The sequence below is a fragment of the Heteronotia binoei genome, chromosome 18 (genome assembly GCF_032191835.1).
Source record: "Heteronotia binoei isolate CCM8104 ecotype False Entrance Well chromosome 18, APGP_CSIRO_Hbin_v1, whole genome shotgun sequence".
Taxonomy (NCBI): domain Eukaryota; kingdom Metazoa; phylum Chordata; class Lepidosauria; order Squamata; family Gekkonidae; genus Heteronotia; species Heteronotia binoei.
In genome coordinates this window covers 9,582,482-9,604,157 of record NC_083240.1, presented here as the reverse complement: position 1 = coordinate 9,604,157, position 21,676 = coordinate 9,582,482, and the positions used below count along the sequence as shown (strand labels likewise).

General features: G+C 49.1%; 1 protein-coding gene across 2 annotated transcripts in view; it reads left to right on the top strand.

Annotated features, from left to right (window-relative positions):
- The window catches only part of C1QTNF12 (C1q and TNF related 12), a 56,700-nt gene that overhangs the window by 19,022 nt on the left and 16,002 nt on the right, over positions 1–21,676 (top strand). The window contains exons 2-4 of one of the 2 annotated variants that reach the window (XM_060259180.1): positions 6,052–6,168; positions 8,157–8,259; positions 10,078–10,259. In XM_060259180.1, coding sequence (XP_060115163.1) covers positions 6,052–6,168; positions 8,157–8,259; positions 10,078–10,259 — 402 coding nt within the window. The remainder of the gene's footprint in view (positions 1–6,051; positions 6,169–8,156; positions 8,260–10,077; positions 10,260–21,676) is intronic. The other variant, XM_060259181.1, reaches the window with a different exon arrangement.

Below are 21,676 nucleotides of genomic sequence, written 5' to 3'. Positions count from 1 at the left end.
GGGGGCGTCGTTCTGCACAACTTCTCACAAAGAGATCAAAAGACCGTATTTCCTGGATTTCCTACGGTTTCGTCGGTTTTACCCTTGAGACTTCAGCATGTACGCGTTGATCCGTGATTGAATTCTTTGTACTGCGGCTCTAGTTAAAACAGCATTGAGAGAAGACTGACGAAGGGTAAAGCCAACGAAACCGTAGGAAATCCAGGAAATGTGGTCTTTTGATCTCTTTGTGAGAAGTTGTACAGAACAACACCCCTGTCTCCACCCGGATTCAGAACTGCAAGAAGCGGCTGAAGGCAGTGCCTCTGAGACGTGACCTTAGAAAACAGTCTGGGGGAGCGCTGTGTGGGTGTTCGTTCTATTATTTTGCTGTATGGACATTATAAACTGTGCACTAAATGTTTAGGGTTTGTAGAATCTTTCGGGCTCAAGTGCCGTGTTCTACTGGAGAAAGTTTTCCTTCCAGACGTTTCGTTCTCAGCTGCGGAGAACATCCTCAGGAGAAAGTTTTCCTTCCAGACGTTTCGTTCTCCGCAGCTGAGAACGAAACGTCTGGAAGGAAAACTTTCTCCAGTAGAACACGGCACTTGAGCCCGAAAGATTCTACAAACCCTAATGATGTTACCAGCCGTGAAAACCTGAAATCTTCACTAAATGTTTGTTTACACACTTTTTGTGTGTGAGTGATAATTCAACCGGTGAGGTTTTGAAGGATATATTTTCTCCTGGGGAGTTGCTCTCTGCTGGCTGGAGATCAGTTGTAGAAGTGGAAAACACAGAATAAGTTGAAGCCTGGAGATAATCGTGTCAAAAATACTAAATACAACAATTCAATGCACTTTCATATATTATATACCATGTATCAAGAACGCCTCCTAAATTCGTTAATGATCACAATATTGATATCAATCATAGCAATGTATCAAAATTAAAAAAATGTTGCAAATTCAGTTTCTGTTCGTTAAGGATATAGAGTCGACAATAGATGAAAAAGTCCTTTCTTCCCCCTTCCGTACGGAAGTTCCCAACAGGTGCAGACAATTTCCTTCAGAGTAGGAACAAACTTCAGAATTAAAGTGACACGCTTCCTAGGTAAAATGGGGCGTGTTTCAGTCGATCCTTCGTCTGACAGTTAATCCCTTCTCTGGAACCAGTGCTCCGTATACCGAATGCAAGGGCAATAGTTAATTTCATTCACTGGGCACAAGCGGTTCTCCTAATTGGTGCACCTTAGCAATAAATGCAACCTGGAACCAGTGCTCCAACCAATACAAATGCAAAAAGTCAATGATCGATTTCTTTTGGCACAACGGTTCCGTTTTGAGTCACCCCCTCCAGTTTCTCTCCTCTTCGCAGGCATCACCACCCAAGTTAAGGGAGAGGACATTGTTTTTGGAAACAACAACAAGGAATCGTTCATGTTCAGGAAGACAAATGATGCCAAGTTTTGCAGTTAGTATGTCTGTATTTGCTCCAGGGGAATTGCAGCCAACCTGCCCATCCCGGAGGAGTCTTGTCGAAACAGAAATCTATTTGCATGATCATTTGCTTAATGATGTCAGGAACGGGGATTTCGTGCCAGAGTTTTCAAAGACATGAGTTGAAACCGCCACCCCCCCTCCCCCCCGGGTCACTGTTGCCAACTCCAAGTTGGGAAAGTGCATTGAAAATGGCTTGAAAGTGCATTATTTAGTGTATGTGATGGCAGTAGGGTTGCCAATCCCCAGGTGGGGGCAGGAGATCCCCCAGTTTGGAGGCCCTCCCCCCACTTCAGGATCATCAGAAAGCTGGAGGAGGGGAGGGAAATGTCTGCTTGGCACTCCATTATTCCCTATGGAGGCGATTCCCATAAGGTATAATGGAGAATTGATCCACAGGTATCTGGGACTCGGGGGGCTGTTTTTTGAGGTAGAGGCACCAAATTTTCAGCATAGCATCTGGTGTCTTTCTTCAAAAGACCCACCAAGTTTCAAAAAGATTGGACCAGGAAGTCCAGTTCTATGAGCCCCAAAATGAGGTGCCTTACCCATTATTTCTAGCGAAGGGAAGGCATTTAAAAGGTGTACGGTCCTTTAAATGTGATGGCCAGAACTCCTTTCGGAGTTCAATTATGCTTGTCACAACCTTGCTCCTGGCTCCACCCCCAAAGTCCCCAGATATTTCTGGAATTGCCTTACTGGCTTCATCGCTGTCTTTCTTGGGAGAGGTTAGACTGGAGACCCAGACAGAGAGCATGGGCGATGCAGCCGTTAAGACAGGGCCCAGTGATGCTGGTGGAAAGGGCCGCCGTGTCACAGCTGACATGATGATCCCATCGGGTTTCAAGAAGACAAATGGAGGTGATTTGCCATGGCCTGTTTCTGCGCAGTGACTCTGGACTTCCTTGGAGGTCTCACGTCCAGCCAGGGTAGGCCTGCATGTCGAGGCTTTCGCACCACTCCCGAAGGCCATTGGCATCGGTCCCTCCAGAGAGGCGCACTGCCCCAGTGGCTGAAATTCGTTGGCGACCATCGACGTCGACCCGTTCGCCAATCCGGGAATTGACGCCGATCCTCTCTGAGCACTCCGTACACCGGGAGTCTTCCTCATCGGACTCTGAGAGCAGTACCGACACCCAGGAAGGTGCTTTGGAGCCTTCGCCAGGGTCCCAGACGGCCGAAGATCTGCCAGTCTGAGCAGACAGGGAGAAAAGGACTTGTTTCTATACCTTCTCTCTGCCGTGCATAATTATGTAAACCTTTGTTATATAACTCATGGGCACTCGATGATATTGCTGAGCAGTCGGGTTAGAACGGATAAAAGGAAGTCCTTCTTCACCCAAAGGGTGATTAACACGTGGGGCGTTTTCGCACTCACCTTCAGCCGGCGCGACCCCCCTCTTCACCGCGCAGGATCTGCGCGGATTTCGCACTAAATGCCGCAGAGCAGCCGGAAGAGCCGGAAGCTCCCGGCGCAAAAGCCGCTCAAACGTAAACCGCCAAAAAGCAGTTTCCGTTTGCGCGGCTTTTGCGACGGGAGTTTCCGGCTCTTCTGGCTGCTCCGCGGCATTTAGTGCGAAATCCGCGCAGATCCTGCGCGGTGAAGAGGGGGGTCGCGCCTGCTGAAGGTGAGTGCGAAAACGCCCGTGGAATCCTCATGTAATTTTTCCTCAATAGCACTGGCTCTGGCAAATGCAAGGAGATTTGAGGGCAATGTCTGGGGAAGATCGCATTTGGGAAGGATTTGATGTCACTTCTGGGTGATGCTCTAGGAATTTCCCTTAAACTCCATGGTAAAGATCATAGAGATACGAGCAAATTCCTAGAGCATCACTATGGAGGCTTTTCCCCAGGCATTTGTTCTCCCACTCCTTAATTTCCTGAGGCATGGATCTGAAGCTGAGGGTGCGGGCAGTACATCACCACCTACAGACGGGCACACGGCAAACATAATAGGGTGGATTCCACAATTCTCCTCATCTAATTTTTCTGTGAATATTGAAGTTGTTTCTAGAAAAGAACTGATAAATTAGGAATCCCCAGTTGTTTGTTTTCAGACTTGGGGTGGGGGGAAGAGAGAATGAGCAACGTTTTGGGACTTGTAGTCATGCCATGCCTGTTCACCTCTTCTACAAGTATTCGAATATTTGGTTAATACAGCAGGGATTTGCCAAGTCATAGAAGCATGGTGTCAGCTCAGCTCCTGAACCTTTCTGACGGTTCCCCTTCCTCCTCCCCACCTTGTCTAATTAAATTAAAGAGGAATAGAATGCAGGACAGAAGGGAATTCCAGTACAATAAAATTGAAATGGGGAGAGAGGAATCTGTTCATTTCTGCTCCAGAAGCAGCAGAATTAGCTGTCCACAGAGGAGGGTGTCTGGTGTATCTCTGCACGACTCGTTGTCTCTTGCCATCAAGTAGCATGTACAGAACCATAGCCTGCAAAAATGCTGGAAGGCGGGGTGAATAATGATAAGACAGATATATGCTCCGCAGAGGGAGAAGCCAGGGCTTCTTTTTGGTAGCAGGAACTCCTTTGCATACTAGGCTACACCTCCCTGATGTAGCCAATCCTCCAAGAGCTTAGAATAGGCCCTGTACCAAAGAGCTCTGTAAGCTCTTGGAGGATTGGCTACATCAGGGGTGTGTGGCCTATTATCCAAACCAAAAAAACCCTGGAGAAGCAATTATTCTTTCTTTGCCCAGGTACCTGAGATGGTAGGAATCCGTTTCTGTCCTTCCTTTTGAGCCCTGCCACATCTTTTCCTTTTTGATCTATGAATTTTACTGCACAGGGAGACTGTTAGCTTTCCCCAGCCAATGGATAAAGGAAGTAGATAGGAAGGTCTAGGACAAGGCAGCCCACCTGAAGCGAGGCGAGGCGGGCAGAAAACAGTTCATTTCTGAAGCTAGAAGTAGGCAACTGTGCGTCCTTTTATGTTATATCTGCCTTCACCCTTCCTATATTGCATCTGTCTTCATTTTTTCATAGGATAATGTTTCACAAACTCATGGCCAATATTTGAGCATTCCCACCTCTGTGCCCAGAAATATTCAGAGAAAAGCTTGCTTCATCTTTTAAAACCCTCCCAGAGCTTCAAGTGCAACCATCTTACTTTTGACACCTGCCTGTACATTTTTAAAATTTGGAAAGAAAAAATATGTGCATCATGATGATAACAAGACCGGTGACAGGAGCAGTTTAAATGTGGTATTTATTCTTTTTTTAAAAAGAAAAACAAAACACTGTGTCTATTCTCACACATCCCATGCTGATTGTAATCTGACATCTGAGTTTCTGAACTAAGCGGGGAATTCCCACATGCAAATCTGAGAATATAAGAATGTATGTAAGAAGAGCCCTGCTGGATCAGACCTGTGGTCCATCTAGTCCAGCCTCCTGTCTCACACAGTGGCCAATGAGTTCCTCTGGAGGGCCGACAACCGAGCATAGAGATGGAGACCTGCCGGTTTGGTGTAGAGAGCTGGTTTGGTGCAGTGGTTAAGTGTGCGGACTCTTATCTGGGAGAACCGGGTTTGATTCCCCACTCCTCCACTTCCACCTGCTGGCATGGCCTTGGGTCAGCCATAGCCCTGGCAGAGGTTGTCCTTGAAAGGGCAGCTGCTGTGAGAGCCCTCTCCAGCCCCACCCACCTCACAGGGTGACTGTTGTGGGGGAGGAAGGTAAAGGAGATTGTGAGCTGCTCTGAGACTCTTCGGAGTGGAGGGCGGGATATAAATCCAATATCATCTTCTCTCCTGACACTGATGCTGGTCTTCCGAGGTTGGCTGCCTCTGAACATGGAGGTTCATGGGATAGAGAAGGTGGAGAAAGAAGTACTTTTCTCCCTTTCTCCCAATACGAGAACTCGTGGACCTTTTATGAAATTGCTGAGCCGTCAGCTTAGAACTGATAAAAGGAAGTCCTTCTTCACCCAAAGGGTGATTAGCACCTGGAATTCACTGCCACAGGAGGTGGCGGCGACTGCAAGCATAGACAGCTTCAAGAGGGGATTGTATAAACACATGGAGCAGAGGTCCATCAGTGGCTACTAGCCACAGCGTATTGACGGAACTCTCTGTCTGGGGCAAGTGATGTTCTGTATTCTTGGTGCTTGGAGGGGCACAGTGGGAGGGCTTCTAGTGTCCTGACCCCACTGAAGGACCTCTTGATGGCGCCTATTTTTTTTTTGGCCACTGTGTGACACAAAGTGTTAGACTGGATGGACCATTGGCCTGATGCAACATGGCTTCTTTTATGTTCCCTTTAGTCACCATGGCTAACAGCCACTGATAGACTTCTCCATGAATTGTCTAATCCCCTTTTAAAGCTGTCTGTGCCTTTTGTCCATCCTGAACCTACTGCACATTAGCTTTATGCGATGCCCTCAAGTTCTAGTATTTTGGATAATTCATGAACTCTTCTCTCAGATCCAAAATTCACCTTCTGCTTTTCTGGTTCGTCAGAGGACAAGGAACGTTGGATGTTGGAACTATTTTTTTTTAAGCTGCTATAAAATGGGTGAAATTTTATGGGTGAAAGCCCTCAAATGCTTCTTCTTCTCTCCTTAGATGCTTGAGTCTCCAGACCCTCACATCACCGACCCGCGTCGCACGTGGATTTCATTTGTACATCGTCCTGATGATGGCAACAACAAAAAGAAATGCAGAGGGAAAGATAAGAAATTAGTAGGTTATTCCTGAAAGCTTAGCTGGCCTTAGCAACAACAGTCTCCTGGCAGTGTTAAAGCAGCCAGTCCCCAACATCCTGCCCCCTTCTCTCAACATTTCATCCTGCTCTTCCAGAAACTTTGAACTCATTTCGGCCCCTTTCCTGACAACCAGCTTCATTCTCTTAAAATTCCATTCCCTTTCCCAACATTTCATCCCTTATGCTGACATACCTTCTCAGCCTCTCAACATTCCTTCTCTGCCTCTCAACATTCCTTCTCAGTCTCTCAACATTCCTTCTCCCAATACCCCCTCTCAACATTCTGCTATACCCTAGTACAGGGTTTCCCAACATGGTGCTCACAGCCATTTCCCCTTGAGCTGGCCATGTGCTCCAGGAAAATAGAAAAGGACCACGGAGAAGACAGGGCCAGTGATCGGCTGCTTTTGTGCCATTCGAGGGGCTTTTCTTTTCTCTCTCTCTCTCTCTTTCTCTCTCTCTCTGTATATGATTATATTCCACATTTCCCAGCCTCTCGTATGTGTGTGCTTGGCTTCACCTCTTGTATGTGTGCTTGGCTTCACCTCCTGGGGCCACTCTGCCACAAAATTCCAAAAGGATACAGAGGCTCCAAAAGGTTGGTGCCTCTTGCCCTGGTGTGATCCAAAACTAGAGCCCAAAATGGAGCTATACCAATAAGCAAAGTGGGGCCTGTGTAATTTGGTGAAGGCAATATGGTCAAGGGCTGGGATCCCCCCAGGCAAAGTCATTTTCATCCACCTGGTGGCTCTGGTTGTACTCCTAGAGTTTCTGTGATCTTATTTATTATGCATTTCCAGGGCTTTTTTTTCTTAGCAGGAACTCCTTTGCATATTAGGCCACACACCCCTGATGTAGCCCATCCTCCAAGAGCTTACAGGGCTCTTCTTGCAGGGCCTTATGTAGGCTCCAGGATGATTGGCTACATCAGGGGTGTGTGGCCTAATATGCAAAAGAATTCCTGCTACAAAAAAGCCCTGCACATTTCCATTATTTAGAGTCCCCCTTTCTCAACCAGGCTCAAGGCAGATTACACAGTGGAAGTCAATACAAGGAAGAGGCTGAGATGACTAGTAAGCAATGTAGTACTGCAGAAATCGGAGATGAAGCATTAAGGGTTAGACATGATGACTTGAACAATGGGCATGCCATACCCACTGTGATTCAGAGTTCCAGGTTAAAAGGCATTGATGGCATTTCCAGCAGAAGGATACCAGATAACAAGGCTAGGAGAGCCGCAGCTGTTCAGAACATATCATACCAGGCAAGACAGGATATGTTCTTCCGCTGTAAGGCAGCCTCACATATGTCCCATGCCAGCCACAGTCCACTAGGGTTGCCAAGTCCAATTCAAGAAATATCTGGGGACTTTGGGGGTGGAGCCAGAAGACATTAGGGGTGGAGCCAAGATCAAGGCTGTGACAAGCATAATTGAACTCCAAGGGAGTTCCGGCCATCACATTGAAAGGGACGGCACTCAATTCCTTCCTTCCTTCCTTCCATAGGAAATAATGAAGGATAGGGGCATCTTCTTTTGGGGCTCATAGAATTGGACCCCTTGGTTCAATCTTTTTGAAACTTGGTGGGTACTTTGAGGAGAGGCACTAGATGCTATACTGAAAATTTGGTGCCTCTACCTCAAAAAACAGCCCCCCCCCCAGAGCCCCAGATACCCGTGGATCAATTCTCCATGATTTTCTGTGGGAATAAATCTCCATAGGGAATAACAGAGTTCCCAGCAGACATTTCCCTCCCCTCCCCCTGCTTTCTGATGACCCTGACGCGGGGGAAGGGCCTCCAAACGGGGGGTGGGGATCCCCTGCCCCCACCTGGGGATTGGCAACCCTACAGTCCACTGGGCCAACAGGGTAATTCTGTATGTTCCTTATTCCGTAGAGCAGGTTTAGGGTATGCCCAGCTTCATATGTATGTTTTATCTTTACTTTTCTCTCTCTCTTTTTTGAAGCGTGGGCTTGTTGGTCCTCCAGGCCCCCCAGGGCCACCTGGTCCTCCTGGAGCTGAAGTCACCCAGGAAGTCTTGCTGCAAGAGTTCAAGGAGATGTTGAAAGGTAAGAGGAGGAAGTGGGGGGCACGTGACCTTAGCCAGCAGCTGATGATTGGCCGACAGTAGTCAGCAGGTTTTATGTGAAAAAAGCTTCTGAATGGAACAGGCCTGTTTGCAAAACCAGAAAAACAATCTGAGACTTCAGCAGTTGCATCCTTAATGGTTCACAATAATTCCCCCACATTTTACCTAGCACTTTCCTTTGGGGTGAGTCCAGGGGTAATGGAACAATGATGGACAGCTTTCATGCCCAATGTGGCCTCTTCAAATCCTGGGACATTTTGAGGTGCCTACGGAATGTGGACTTTGAGGAGGATCTGATGTCACTTCTGGGTGACCCTCCAGGCAGCCTCTCCTAGTCTCCATGGTCTTCATCACAGAGAGTAGAGTAAATTCCCAGAGTGTCACTACAAGGAGGTTATCTTTTCTCCTCCTCCATTCCTTGGGGGCAGGAAATTGGGGCTGGGGCTTTATAATTGTCCTATCTGGGCAGGTAAATGGGAAATCTACTTCTAGGGACATCTGGGTAGACTACTGTGAAAAGCAGAATACAGAAATACGTGAGTCTTTGCTCTGGTCCAGTGGGCCTTTCCTTTTTTTTTTTTAAAGATGTAACTTCTCAGACATGGGGTTGAAAGCTCCAATTTTAATGTGATGTTGGTGGGACAGTAGTAGTTATATCTATGTGACTTGGCTACCTCATATTTTTGTATGTGTGAATTATAGGGTTACCAATTCCCAGTTGGGGGCAGGGGATCCCCTGGTTTGGAGGCCCTCCCCCTGCTTCAGGGTCATCAGAAAAGGGGGGAGGGGAAGGAAATATCTGCTTGGCATTCCATTATTCCCTATGGAGGCTGATTCCCATAGGGTATAATGGAGAATTGGTCTGTGGGTATCTGGGGCTCTGGGAGGGCTGTTTTTTGAGGTAAAGGCACCACATTTTCAGCATATCGTCTAGTACCTCTCCTCAAAACATTCTCTACGTTTCAAAAAGATTGGACCAGGGGATCCAACCCCAAAAGAAGGCACCGTATCCTTCATTATTTCCAAAGGAAGGAAGGCATTTAAAAGGTGTGCAGTCCCTTTAAATGTGATGTCCAGAACACCCCTTGGAGTTCAATTATGCTTGTCACACCCTTGCTCCTGGCTTAGGGTTGCCAAGTCCAATTCAAGAAATATCTGGGGACTTTGGGGGTGGAGCCAGGAGACATTAGGGGTGGAGCCAAGATCAAGGCTGTGACAAGCATAATTGAACTCCAAGGGAGTTCCGGCCATCACATTGAAAGAGACGGCACACCTTTTCAATTCCTTCCTTCCATAGGAAATAATGAAGGATAGGGGCACCTTCTTTTGGAGCTCACAGAATTGGACCCCCTGGTCCTATCTTTTTGAAACTTAGGGGTATTTTGGGGAGAGGCACTAGATGCTATATTGCAAATTTGGTGCCTCTACCCCAAAACACAGCCCCCCCAGAGCCCCAGATACCCGCAGATCAATTCTCCATGATTTTCTATGGGAATATATCTCCATAGGGAATAATAGAGTTCCCAGCAGACCTTTCCCTCCCCTCCCCCCGCTTTCTGATGATCCTGAAGCGGGGGGAGGGTCTCCAAACGGGGGGATCCCCTGCCCCCACCTGGGGATTGGCAACCCTATCCTAGCTCCACCCCCACTGTCTCCTGGCTCCACCCCCAAAATCCCCAGATAGTTCTTGAACTGGACCTGCCAACCCTAGTGAATTAGGGCCAAACGGACTCATCCTCTGGAAAGAAAACCATCATGGAACACGACAATGCAGGCCTCCTCCTTTCTTTTCTTCCAGAAGCTACCGAACGGCGGGCACCCCCGGCACTGCCAGCCCCTCCCAGCGAGGAACCTCCTCTCCTGCTGACCCTGGAGGAAGTGTCGCCCTACAAGCGGGTGGAGGAAGCCTTCCACTGCAAGCTCAAGGGGCAGATCGTTGTGGACAAGAAAACCCTGGTGGAACTTCAGAACTTCCAGATGGTGAGGAGAGATCAAAGAACATGAGCTTGGAGGGATGAGCTGAAGAGGCTCAGGGGTGGAACATCGGCCTGGCATGCAGAAGGTCCCAGGTTCAGTCCCTGGCATTTCCAATTGAAAGGATCAGGTGGTAGGTGTTGGAAAAGACCTCAGCCTCAGAAGGGTTGCCAATCCCCAGTTAGAGGCAGGAGACCCCCCCAGTTTTGAGGCCCTCTCCCCACTTAAGGGTTATCAGAAAGCAGGGCGGCGGGGGGAGTGTTTGAATGTCCACTGGGCACTCTATTATACCCTATGGCAGGAGTGGCCAACGGTAGCTCTCTAGATGTTTTTTTTGCCTACAACTCCCATCAGCCCCAGCCATCAGCCATGCCACCCCTGCCCTATGGAGATAAATCCTGATAGGATATAATGGAGAATTGATCTGTGGGTATCTGAGGTTTGTGGGGGGCTGTGTTTTGAGATAGAGGCACCGCAATTTCAGCATAGCATCTGGCAACCATCCTAAAAATCCTCTCCAAGTTTCAAAACGATTGGACCAGGGGGTCCAATTCTATGAGCCCCCAAAAGAGGTTCCCCCCGTCCTCCATTATTTCCAATGAATGAAAGGTATTTAAACTGAGTGCGGTCCCTTTAAATGTGATAACCAGAACTCCCTTCAGAGTTGAATCGTGCTTGTCACACCCTTGCTCTTGGCTCTACCCCCAAAGTCTCCTGGCGCCACCCCCAAAGTCTCCAGGCTCCACCCCAAAGTCTCCAGGCTCCACCAGAAAGTCTCCAGGCTCCACCCCCAAAGTCTTCTGGCTCCACCCCCAAAGCCCCCAGCTATTTCTTGAATCGGACCTGCCAATGCTATCTGCTGAGATGTTCAAGAGCTGCTGCCAGTCCGAGCAGACAGTACTGACCTTGATGGATCCGCTATCTGATGCAGTATAAGGCAGCTTCATGTGTTCATGAATACGACATTTGGAGGGGGGACTCTTATAACAAAGCAGGCCTCAGGTGGGTACTAACGTGATGAGTGGGAGTTAGAGAGGCTGTTTGAGGGCTCCAGCTCCCCTTTGTGGGACAGTGCCCACACGTTCGCTTCAAGCGTTGAATAGCGAAGAGCCAGTGGTGTGCAGTGGTTAGAGCTAAGTTCTGGGAGTCCCAGACCCAAATTCTTACTGAGTCATGAAACAAACTGGATGACCTACAGGCAGCTACTCTCCATCAGCCACTTTGGTGTAGTGGTTAAGTGTGCGGACTCTTATCTGGGAGAACCGGGTTTGATTCCCCCCTCCTCCACTTGCACCTGCTGGAATGGCCTTGGGCCAGCCATAGCTCTGGCAGAGGTTGTCCTTGAAAGGGCAGCTGCTGGGAGAGCCCTCTCAGCCCCACCCACCTCACAGGGTGTCTGTTGTGGGGGGAGAAGATATAGGAGATTGTAAACTGCTCTGTGTCTCTGATGCAGAGAGAAGAGCGGGGTATAAATCTGCAGTCTTCTTCTTTAGAGCAGGGATGGCCAAACTGTGGCATGGGAGCCACATGTGGCTCTTTCACACATATTGTGTGGCTCTCAAAGCCCCACTGCCCCATAGGCTGGCTTGGAGATGGCATTTGTCTCTTTAAATCACTTCTACTAGCCAAGGCAGCCAATGGAGAATGCATTTAAAGTTGCTTCCTTTCTGTCTCTCCCTGTCTCTCTCTCTCCTTCCTTCCTTCCTTCCTCCCTCCCTCCCACGTCTGATATTCATGTCTTGCAGCTCTCAAACATCTGACATCTATTCTTTGTGGCTTTTAACATTAAACAAGTTTGGCCACCCCTGAAATAGAGGAAAAGCAATTCCATGGAGGAAAGGCATGGAAAACCAGTGGCTTCCCCATAACCAACAGAAACTTCTAGAAGACTCTCACCACAAGGCTGTGTTTTCGTGCCTCTGAATCGTTAGTGTCAGAAATGTGGAAGGCAATTAAGAAAAGCACAGGGATTTTTTTTTTTGAAGACTGGAAGCACTGACACACTAATAATTAACATCTTTCTCACGTAAATAATAGCCACTTTAATTACCCCTTTATCCCGGCCTTTTAAATTGTTCGCTGTGCTCTGTCATCGTGACTAAGGGGGATTTTGATGATCCCTTAAGTGTCGTGAGGGGAACAGTCATCTCAGAGAATCCACTTGTGAGAAGCTCTGGGTGAGTCCCATGGCTGAAGCTGGGAGCAAATCCATCTCCTTCTTCTTCTGTAGCAAGCAATTGCCCCTGAACCTTTTTTAAAATAGGGTTCCTATTTTAAAAATGAAGACGGAAGAGGAGGAAAAGGAAGGAGAAGGGATGGACCAAAAAGTTCCCCCAGGTTTTTGATACCTGGGGAGTGTTTTGAGGAGAGGCACTGGAAGTTCTGCTGAAATTGTGGTGTCTCTATCTCAAAAAACAGCTGCCTAGAGCCCCTACAGATCAATTCTCTATGGAAAGCAGTCTCCGTAGGGCAGGGGTGTCAAACATGCAGTCCAGGGGCTGCATCAGGCCCCCAGAGGGCTCCTATCAGCCCTCCCTCGAGCAACTAGCTCTTGTCTGCTTCCTTCTCCCTCTCTCTCGCTTCCTTCTGCATCTCAGCTTGCTTTACGAGGCTTGCTCGATTGCACAGGAGCTACAGAGCAAAACCTCGATTTTCTCCATTGGTTGAGGCTCCTCCCTTCCTGGTCTCCTGGAGAAGGAAGGAGAGAGCCAAAGCTTCCTTTGTTCAGTTCCCTGGATCCCTGAGAGAAATACAAAGAAAGCATCTTTAAGACCAACCAGTGCTAATCTTTTAAGCATGTTTTAAGTTTAAAAAAAAAATTTAGTTGTACTCGTGTCCTTTTAAAATTTTAAAAGAAGAAGAAGATATTGGATTTATATCCCGCCCTCCACTCCGAAGAGTCTCAGAGCGGCTCACAATCTCCTTTACCTTCCTCCCCCACAACAGACACCCTGTGAGGTAGATGAAGATATTGGATTTATATCCCGCCCTCCACTCCAAAGAGTCTCAGAGCGGCTCACAATCCCCTTTATCTTCCTCCCCCACAACAGACACCCTGTGAGGTAGATGAAGATATTGGATTTATATCCCGCCCTCCACTCCGAAGAGTCTCAGAGCGGCTCACAATCTCCTTTACCTTCCTCCCCCACAACAGACACCCTGTGAGGTAGATGAAGATATTGGATTTATATCCCGCCCTCCACTCCAAAGAGTCTCAGAGCGGCTCACAATCCCCTTTATCTTCCTCCCCCACAACAGACACCCTGTGAGGTAGATGAAGATATTGGATTTATATCCCACCCTCCACTCCGAAGAGTCTCAGAGCGGCTCACAATCTCCTTTACCTTCCTCCCCCACAACAGACACCCTGTGAGGTGGGTGGGGCTGGAGAGGACTCTCACAGCAGCTGCCCTTTCAAGGACAACCTCTGCCAGAGCTATGGCTGACCCAAGGCCATGCTAGCAGGTGCAAGTGGAGGAGTGGGGAATCAAACCCGGTTCTCCCAGATAAGAGTCCGCACACTTCACCACTACACCAAACTGGCTCTCCTAATCTTAAGCTACCTAATCTTAAATAGGTACCTAAGCTTAAATAGGTACACACATGCTCCGGCCTGACATAGCCCAGCCCGACAAATTCTCAATTATGTCAGATCCGGCCCTCATAACAAATGAGGGCAACACCCCTCCTGTAGGGCAGGGGTGGCCAACGGAAGCTCTCCAGATGTTTTTTGCCTACAACTCCCATCAGCCCCAGCCAGCATGGCCAATGGTTGGGGCTGATGGGAGTTGTAGGCAAAACCATCTGGAGAGCTCCCGTTGGCCACCCCTGCCGTATGGTATAGTTGAGTGCCCAGCAAACATTTCCCTCCCCCCCCCCATGTTTTCTGATAACTCTGAAGTGGGGGGAGGGCCTCCAACCCAGGGGATCCCCTGCCCCCAACTGGGGATTGGCAACCCTAACTCAAACGTCGTCCTATCCAGTTGAAATGTTTGCTTTGTTCCCATGAGGCAGCCTGGCTCTGAAACCTCTTGGCCTAGCTGAGCCTGGAAGCCTCCAGGCCCCCACAATGCATTGCGCAAGGCGTGTGCGTGTGGGGAAGGCACTCCCTGCCTGCTGGATGGCTTTTAGCGGTGTAGGCCAGGGCAGGGTCGCCACAGCGAGAGATAATCCTGGTGCCACTCTAATTGGCCCCGCGAAGGAGACTCGAGACATCTTAATAGCCATCAGTGGACGGGCCAGGGCTTTAGCGAAAGGAGTCGATTCCTTTTTAATTACGCTCCTCGGATTCCTGGTGCCTTCCCATGCCAACGGGCGCATTTGTGCCAGCTTTGTGGGGTTTGTCTGCGCTGTGGTGACGTGAGGAAGTGTCTCGGGCGCAGCTGTGGGCGCCGACAACCTGGTGAAGGAGGACTGCCCTAAGGGTGACGACAGGGAAAAGAAGGCCCCTGTCACTGTGGTGTTTCAACACTCTCTCCTCTTTTGGGTGCGTCTGCGCATACCGTTGCGTGCGGGACCTGACGGGGCTCGACGTTTTGCTGGATTATCTCCTCTGTCGTGAGGGAGTTTCAAGGCTCTCTGCAGGAGTTGGGTTTTTTAGGGGGGGATTTTTTTAAAAAAGGGGGGCAAGCGTTGGTCCCCCCTCCCCCTTTGTGCTCAATGCTAGCAAGTAGGGTTGCCAATCCCCAGGTGGGGGCAGGGGATCCCCTGGTTTGAAGGCCCTCCCCCCGCTTCAGGGTCATCAGAAAGCGGGGGGAGGAGAGGGAAATTTCTGCTGGGAACTCCATTATTCCGTATGGAGACTTATTCCCATAGGAAATGATGGAGAATTGATCCATGGGTATCTGGGGCTCTAGGGGGGCTGTTTTTAGAGATGGAGCACCAAATTTTCACTATAGCATCCAATGCCTCTCCCCAAATTACCCCCCAATTTTCAAAACAATTGGACCAGGGAGTCCAATTCTATCAGCCCCAAAACAAAGTGCCCCTATCCTTCATTATTTCCTATGGAAGGAAGGCATTTAAAAGGTGTGTGGTCCCTTTAAACATGATGGCCAGGACTCCCTTGGAGTTCAATGATGCTTACTACACCCTTGCTCCTGGCTCTGCCCCCAAGTCTCCTGGCTCCACCCCCAAAGTCCCCAGATATTTCTTGAATTGGACTTGGCAACCCTAGTAGCAAGCCATGCTTTTTCCGTATTTGATTTCGCTCCAGATTTACATGGCGGCAGCTCTGCTGACGGGTTACGTCAAAGCTAAGGTCGATGAGGTGCTTTAAAGAGAGTAAAAAGAAACAGACAAGCAGCAGGGTGGCACAGAGAGCCAGCGTGGTGCAGTGGTGAGGCGAGGCTCAAGTTCGAATGCCTGTTCAGCCTTGAAACTCCTTGGATGAGCTTGGTTCACTCTGCGCCTCCCAAGCAGCTGTGCTTCACAGGGCTGGTGGAGGGAGGAACTATGCCAGGGGCGTCGAACTCATTTGTTACGAGGGCCGGATCTGACGTAAATGAGACCTTGTCGGGCCGGGCCATGAGCGCACCTATTTAAGATTAGGTAGCAGAGATATAAATTCTATAAAGGACACAGACAAGCACATTTAAAAAAAATTAAAAATAAAACATGCTTAAAATATTATCACTTGTTGGTCTTAAAAGTGCTTTCTTTGTAACTCTCCCGTGGGATCCAGGGAACTGGGCAAAGGAAGCTCTGGCTTTTTCCTTCCTTCCCCAGGGGATCAGGAGGGGGAGGAGCTTCAGCCAATAGAAGGCAGAGAGGCTTGGCTCAGTAGCTTTGCTGTGCAATTGAGAGAGCCTGGGAAAACAAGCCCGGCCTTTCCCCCCCTTTCTCCCCAAGGGAGGAGCCTCAGCCAGTGGAGAAAACAGAGGTTTTGCTCTGTAGCTCTTGTGTGATTGAGCAAGCCTGGCAAAGCAAGCTGTGATGCAGAAGGAAGCAAGAGAGAGGGAGAAGGAAACAGATGACAGCCAGCTGCTCGGGGGCCTGATAGGAGCCCTCCGAGGGCCTGATTTGGCCCCTGGGCCGCATGTTTGACACCACTGAACTATGCACTATGCACGCCGGTTTGCTGTAGTGGTTAAAAGCAGTGGACTCCAATCTGGAGAGTTGGGTTTTGATTCCCCACTCCTCCTCCACGTGTGGCCAGCTGGGTGACCTTGGGTCAGTCACAGTTCTCTCAGAACTCTTTCAGCCCTGCCTGCCTCACGGGATGTCTGTTGTGGAGAGAGAAAGGGAAGGAGACTGTAAGCCGCTCTAAGTCTTGGAGTGAGGGGCAGGGCTGGTGGGTGGGAGTAGGTGGGGTAGACAGCTGCCTAGGGCGCCACCCTACACTGGGGGCGCTGCCAGGCACCCCCTTACTCCCCCTTGCCTATGCAAAGCAGGCTCGGAGGAGCACCATACAATGCAGTGTGCTCTTCGGAGGCTTCCTTGGAAATCTCCGAAGAGCACACTGTTTTAGCGGTGCCCGGCCGCTTTCGGGTTGAAAGTGGCCCAGCGGTGCCTTCCCATTGGGCGGGGGATCCACTGTTTTTTCAGGCTCCTCCCTGTCGCCAGCCAGCTGGCCAGAAGGGGAAGCCCGCCCCAACAGCCACCATGTGCCTTCAAACCTCAGCAGGTTTAGAAGAGGCTTGCAACTGTTTGTGTATCTGAATGTGTGAGTGCCTTTAAATCTCAGCAAGAGGAAAGCTGCAGGGAAGCAGGGCAAGCAGACAGAGCCAGGTGGCTCTCAGGCCCTCTGCTTGTTTGGAGGAAAACCCTAGGCTCTTCTTTCCTTTTCCCATTCGTCTAAAGAATCTGGTTGAAATACAGCAGATGCTTATATTCAGCGATGTGAGTAAATTGCCCCAGTGAGATCACAAAAGGGTGTGCTTGCTAACTGTGTTTATTTTGGCTGCTTTGTGAGTGTATGTGCGTTCACTTTCATTTAGTGGGAGTTTAGTTGCTGAGGGAAGAGAAGATGAAGACTATATTCAGGGGAACAGCACTGCTGCATTTTTATTTATTCGTCTTAGGGAATGGGAAACTCTCCTGGCTCCACTCCCAAAGCCTCCCAGCTCCACCTCTAAAGTCCTCAGATATTTTCTGAGTTGGACCTGGCAACCCTACCAGTGCTGTGGAAAAGGGGGGGAATAGGAGAAATGACTTCAGCTGAACTACAGTTTGATATCAAAGATTTCAGGTTTTCACGGCTGGCATCATCATTAGGGTTTGTAGAATCTTTCGGGCTCAAGTGCCGTGTTCTACTGGAGAAAGTTTTTCTTCCAGACGTTTCGTTCTCAGCTGCGGAGAACATCCTCAGTGGCGTTGCAGCCGGAGCAGGCGCTCTGACCTTCTTGGCTGCTGTGCATTGAGTGAGGCCAGGGCTGCTGGAGAGCTGCTATTTCTAGGCTGGAGGGGGTGTGGTGAAAGGGCAGTTGGTTTGTGGCTGTGCCCATTGTTTAGTGGGGCTTCCTGGAAGGGTAGTGATAAGGAAGCCAGCCTAGAAATAGCAGCTCTCCAGCAGCCCTGGCCTCACTCAATGCACAGCAGCCAAGAAGGTCAGAGCGCCTGCTCCGGCTGCAACGCCACTGAGGATGTTCTCCGCAGCTGAGAACGAAACGTCTGGAAGAAAAAACTTTCTCCAGTAGAACACGGCACTTGAGCCCGAAAGATTCTACAAACCCTAATACAGTTTGATAGTTTGCTCATTTTTTGGGCGGACAGCTGTAAATATCTCTGCCCCCCTCTCCATGCACAGTTGCAATTAAAACAGCTTCCGTTCCCGATCTCCCAGGGTCAGCAGGGCAGAGGGCACCCTGCCAAGAGCAAATCGGCGAGGGGTTCAACCTGCCGGTGCACCACACCCAACGCCCTTTTCCTGGAGTTCTCCATTGTCTCGTTCTCTCTGCGTGGGGGAGAGAGAAGAGCTCAAGCCACAGAGCGGGACATGAAGAAACAGGAATGTTTTATCGGGTGGTAATTTTCTGGTGCCGGAAAACTGCTTTTCCATCTCAACTCGGCGGTTTCGAGGGAATTAAGTCGCCGCCTCCGTTTAGTTTAATTGCTTTTAATGAAGTGGGCAAAGCGAAGCTGCCAAAAGGGCCTGGCGGCTTCCCCTAATACCAAGAGTGAATCGGGAAGGGGGAGGGAGCTGACAATACACCAGGATGCCAACTTTGGGTTGGGAAATTCCTGGGGATTTGGGAGTGGTGACTGGGAAGGGGGAGGTTTGCGGAAGGGGTGGGACGACAGCAGGGCATAGTGCTGTCGATTCTACCCTCCAAAGCAGCCCTTTTCTCCAGGGAACTGATCTCTGTAGTCTGGGGAGAGGTCGTGGTTCAGCGGTAGAGCATCTGCTTGGCATAGGGTTGCCAATCCCCAGGTGGGAGCAGGGGATCCCCTGGTTTGGAGGCCCTCCTTCTGCTTCAGGGTCATCAGAAAGCGGGGGTGGGGGGGTGGAATGTTTGCTGGGCACTCGTTCCCTATGGAGACCGATTCGCGTAGGGCATAATGGAGAATTGATCTGTGGTTATCTGGGGTTCTGGGGGGGAGGGTTGGTTTTTGAGGGAGAGGCACCAAATCTTCAACATCGCATCCCGTGCCTCTCCCTAAAAACACCTTCCAAGTTTCAAAAGGATTGGACCAGGGGGTCCAATGCTACGAGCCCCCAAAGAAGGTGCCCCTATCCTTCATGATTTCCAATGGAGGGAAGGCATTTAAAAGGTGTGCGGTCCCTTTCGATGTGATGGCCAGCACTCCCTTTGGAGTCCAATCATGCTTGTCACACCCATGCTCCTGGCTCCATCCCCAAAGTCCCCTGGTTCCTTCGCCAAAGTCCCCAGATATTTCTTGGGGTTCTTTAGCTTGGAGAAACGTCGACTGCGGGGTGACATGATAGAGGTTTACAAGATTATGCATGGGACAGAGAAGGTAGAGAAAGAAGAACTTTTCTCCCTTTCTCACAATACGAAAACTCATGGGCATTCAATGAAATTGCTGAGCAGTTGGGTTAGAACTGATAAAAGGAAGTACTTCTTCACCAAAAGGGTGATTAACACATGGAATTCACTGCCACAGGAGGTGTCAGCGGCTACAAGCATAGACAGCTTCAAGAGGGGATTGGATAAGCATGTGAAGCAGAAGTCCATCAGTGGGCATTAGCCACAGCTTATTGTTGGAATTCTCTTTCGGGGGCTGTGATGCTCTGTATTCTTGTGCTGGGGGGGGGGGGCACAGTGGAAGGGCTTCTAGCACCACTGGTAAACTTCCTGATGGCACTTGGGGTTTTTTTGGCCACTGTGTGACACAGAGTGTTGGATTGGATGGGCCATTGGCCTGATCCAACATGGCTTCTCTTATGTTCTTATGTGACACGGAGTGTTGGACTGGATGGGCCACTGGCCTGATCCAACATGGCTTCTCTTACGTTCTTATATGACACAGAGCGTTGGACTGGATGGACCATTGGCCTGATCCAACATGGCTTTTCTGATGTTCTTATGTGATACGGAGTGTTGGACTGGATGGGCCATTGGCCTGATCCAACATGGCTTCTCTTATGTTCTTATGTGACACAGAGTGTTGGACTGGATGGGCCAATGGCCTGATCCAACATGGCTTCTCTTATGTTCTTATGTGACACAGAGTGTTGGACTGGATGGGCCATTGGCCTGATCCAACATGGCTTCTCTTATGTGACACAGAGTGTTGGACTGGATGGGCCACTGGCCTGATCCAACATGGCTTCTCTTATGTTCTTATATGACACAGAGTGTTGGATTGGATGGACCATTGGCCTGATCCAACATGGCTTTTCTGATGTTCTTGTGATACAGAGTGTTGGACTGGATGGGCCATTGGTCTGATCCAACATGGCTTCTCTTATGTTCTTATGAATTGGACTTGGCAACCCTAGCTTGGCATGTAGAAGGTCTCAGGTTCAATCCCCGGGCTCCCCGGCTGAAAATGACTAGGTAGTAGGTGATGAGAAAGTCCTTTGCCTGAGACCCTGGAGAGATGCTGGTAGTTTGAGTTGACAATACTGACTTCTGATTCAGTAGAAGGCAGCTTTGTGTGTCTGTGTGTCTGGAAAGCCGTTATAATGCTGGGAGAGCTCCATGCCCCACCAGGAGGTTGGCACCCTTGGTCTAAAACAGAGTTAGATTTGATCCTCCCCACCTGCAGTCTGAAGTGGTACAGTCCAGTAACACGGACATCGTGTTAGATCCAGGTGGGCAGCCATGATGGTCTGAAGGAATAGAACAAAATGGGAGTCCACACTCAACAACTCCTCGCCCACAAAAATGCAACATCTCTTTTCAACACAGATCCTCCTTAATTATGGAGTGTTGAGAGCAATTATCTGACCCCTCTGTCATGCTCCATCCGTCTCCTCTCAAGTGCGAGCCCTCGTGTGGGAAGGGCATTGCAGAAATTAAATCAATCAATCGTGTGAAGGTCATAGAATAGAATCATAGAATCATAAAGTTGGAAGGGACTTCCAGGGTCATCTAATCCAACCCCCTGCACAATGCAGGAAACTCACAATGCAGGACACCTCCCCCTAAATTCACAGGATCCTCATTGCTGTCAGATGGCCATGCAGCCTCTGTTTAAAAACCTCCAAGGAAGGAGAGCCCACCACCTCCCGAGGTAACCAATAGTATCTTTTATTTGAGGCAGGGTGATTTGTAGAGCCATGTTATGTCTCCTCTGTTACCAGACCAGAGGAATGCATTCCAATATACTAGTCTAATTCATTGCATTGCATTGCAATGACTATTCTAAGTTGCTATTCCAAATAAGAAATACAATAAAATAAAGAGGATGCATAGTACTTCTTGGTGAGAATACAGATGTAAAGACTGAATGAATTTAGCATAAGTAATGAGCTAAGAAACCAATATCCACTGAATGAATTTAGCGTATGTAATGAGATAAGAAACCAATATCCCTGTTGAGTCCTGGGGAGGTGTTTGTTCAGTGTTTTATAAGCACTTTTGATTCAACAATTTCCCTTTCCATGCTGTTCTTCAAACTTCCTGTGCAATAAAACGGCTACTTTGAGGTCACCCATCGAATGTCCTGGAAGGTCCATAATTAAGGATATATTTACACATCTGTCTCCAATTCTGACATATAACTCATTATTCTCCAGGGTGGCCAGTCTGTGTTGAAAAATACCTTGAGACTATGGGGGAGGAGCCAGGAGAGCATGGGGTTTGAGGAGGGGAGGGGCCAGCTACAAATACAAGTTGATGGGTTGTGAACTGGCAGAGACTGAGCAAGAGAGAGATCTTGGGGTCGTGGTAGATAACTCACTGAAAATGTCAAGACAGTGTGCGTCTGCAATAAAAAAGGCCAACGCCATGCTGGGAATTATTAGGAAGGGAATTGAAAACAAGTCAGCCAGTATCATAATGCCCCTGTATAAA